This window comes from Salvia miltiorrhiza, chromosome 2 (assembly GCF_028751815.1).
Source record: "Salvia miltiorrhiza cultivar Shanhuang (shh) chromosome 2, IMPLAD_Smil_shh, whole genome shotgun sequence".
In the NCBI taxonomy this organism is placed as follows: Eukaryota; Viridiplantae; Streptophyta; class Magnoliopsida; order Lamiales; family Lamiaceae; genus Salvia; species Salvia miltiorrhiza.
The window spans coordinates 41,114,401-41,116,716 of record NC_080388.1 but is presented as its reverse complement, the minus strand read 5'-3'; the positions used below and the strand labels follow the sequence as shown (position 1 = coordinate 41,116,716).

General features: G+C 33.7%; 1 protein-coding gene across 1 annotated transcript; it reads left to right on the top strand.

The window, feature by feature from the left end:
• The first annotated feature begins 701 nt into the window (after positions 1-701).
• Positions 702-1,478, top strand: LOC131013456 (protein E6-like). The gene has a single exon (XM_057941547.1). It carries the CDS (start codon positions 746-748, stop codon positions 1,295-1,297), a length of 552 nt encoding a protein of 183 aa, XP_057797530.1. The 5' UTR covers positions 702-745; the 3' UTR covers positions 1,298-1,478.
• The last annotated feature ends 838 nt before the right edge of the window (positions 1,479-2,316 follow it).

The window sequence follows — 2,316 nt, the reverse complement described above, 5'->3', positions numbered from 1 at the left end:
ATAAATAAACTTCTATTGTTCTCGTATATATAATTTCTCTCACTATATATGAATTTCATGCCATGACTTTATATTGTTTACATTATTAATTCAATGTGAACTAGAAAATATATGATGAAATAGAAATATAAATAGAAATAAATGCCGAAAATATAAGATCAAAATTAAATCTTAAGACCGCGTGACAGGAGAACTCGAATCTAGAACCTCAGGTCTTGCGCATTGCGTTCATAATTACCTCAGTCACATATACTAACACAAGATCTAACATTCAAACAAGATGTTCTGATAAAATTCAATTTATCATTAATTTGCTCATGATAATGGATTGTCTTATGCACAATATATAATCTCTAATCCGGGTCCCCCCAAATCAGGAGGAAAGATAAAATTTCATATATTTTACGATAAAATGTTCGAGATCAAATATATGTTCCTAAAGAGAGAGTTAATTTGAATTACTATAGCTAGCAATATAGTCTTAGAATCCTAAACTGTAGTATATATGTGGATGCACTAGAGATTCACAATGCTATTAATAATCTATAAGATTAATATAGTTACAAAAATATTAATAAAAGTAAAATTCATAATTGAGCCACAAGCTGACAGCACGCACTAAAGCGAAGCATCGCATTAAATATCATAATTGCAACAAGGATTGAGCATAGAGATCGGTCGGCCTCTATAAATAAAGTAAGAATTTGGAAGATGTTCACAATCACTAACTACACTCTCTCCTAAAATGGCTTCCTCCACCAATCAATTTTGTCTCTTCCTTCTCCTCCTCACACTCTCTTCCTCGCTCCACACTCATGCAAGAGACAGCCAATTCTTCAACAAAGCCTCCGCCATCCCCACCACCGCAACCGCCGTCCCCGACGCCCAACAACCCAATTTCCTCCCCGAAGACGAAAACAGCTACGGCCTCTACGCCCACCACTCCATCCCCACCGCGGCACAACCGCACCTCCCCAAGAACTACAACCCGGTGGCCTACGTCACCTTGCCGGAACACACCAACAACAAATACAACGGCGGCTTCAACAGTGCCGGCGATTTCCAGCCGCAAGGGATGAGCGACACCAGATTCTTGGAAAGTGGCAAGTATTTCTACGATTTAAATACGGAGAAATACAGCAGCAACCATCCGTATGAAATCCTAAGGGAAGATCAAACAAGAAATGGATTTTACAACAAGAATTTCTATGGAAATAGTGAGAATGCGTATGAATTTAATGGCGAAGGGTATCAGACTCAAGATGAGTTTGAAGATGAAGTCAATAATTTGCCTTGATTGTTATTTTGCAGTAATAATTAGTTGCGTGTCTTTTTCTTGCTCGCTGTTTTGTGATGCTTAATGTTGTGAATAAAGAATGAAAATCGGACTAATTCGATCATCTGCCTTAGTGTTGTACGTGGAATATTTGTATACTGGGTGAGTTTTAAAATGAGAGAAAAAAATATATTTTCATCCATTTTTCACTATTTTTATTATGATGTAAAATTTTTTTTGAACAAAGTGGAATATTTTATCGGACAACTCATTTTTTACTTTTTTTTAGGGTGCGTTTACTTCGGTTGTAAAATTTTCATTAGAAAAGAATGAATAAGAAAGATGTCAATTTTTCGTTGAAAAAGGATGGATAACAAAAGATGAGAAAATATTACTCATTTTTTCCTTTTTTTTTTCATCATATGTTTAATAGTGATGAAAAGATGAGAAAATGTTGGAAAATATTTTCACACCCCTATCTTAGGATAATATTATCCAACATTAGAGTGAAAAGGGGCTGTCCGATATAATATTCCACTCTATTCCAGAAAATTTTTCATCATAATAAACATGTGAAAATGGTGAAAAATTGATGAAAATATACTTTTTATCTCATTTCCCATCAAAGTAAACGCATCCTTAGGGATGTGAAAATATTTTGTTTTTCATCTAGTAAACATATGATAAGAAAAAAGAGGAAAAAAAAAAATACTGCATATGTCCCTCAAACATCTTCATCTCTTTCTATTTTGGGTTGTCCACAAAACATTTTCCTAACCTGCTTTTGGAAATAATGCATTAACTATTACTCTTACAATCTTCACTTTTTGTGGGATCCATTCTCCACTCATCAAATACACAATTAACTTTTATTAAAATCCATGTTATCATCTCTTAGAAAAGATGTTTGAGGGACGGAGAGAGTATTATTTTTTCATCTTTTCTTATCAATTTTTCTTCAATAAAAATTTTACAATCAAAGTTAACGCATCCTAATATGAAATTAATCGGAATAGTTTTTAACCTGTAATTAAGTGATG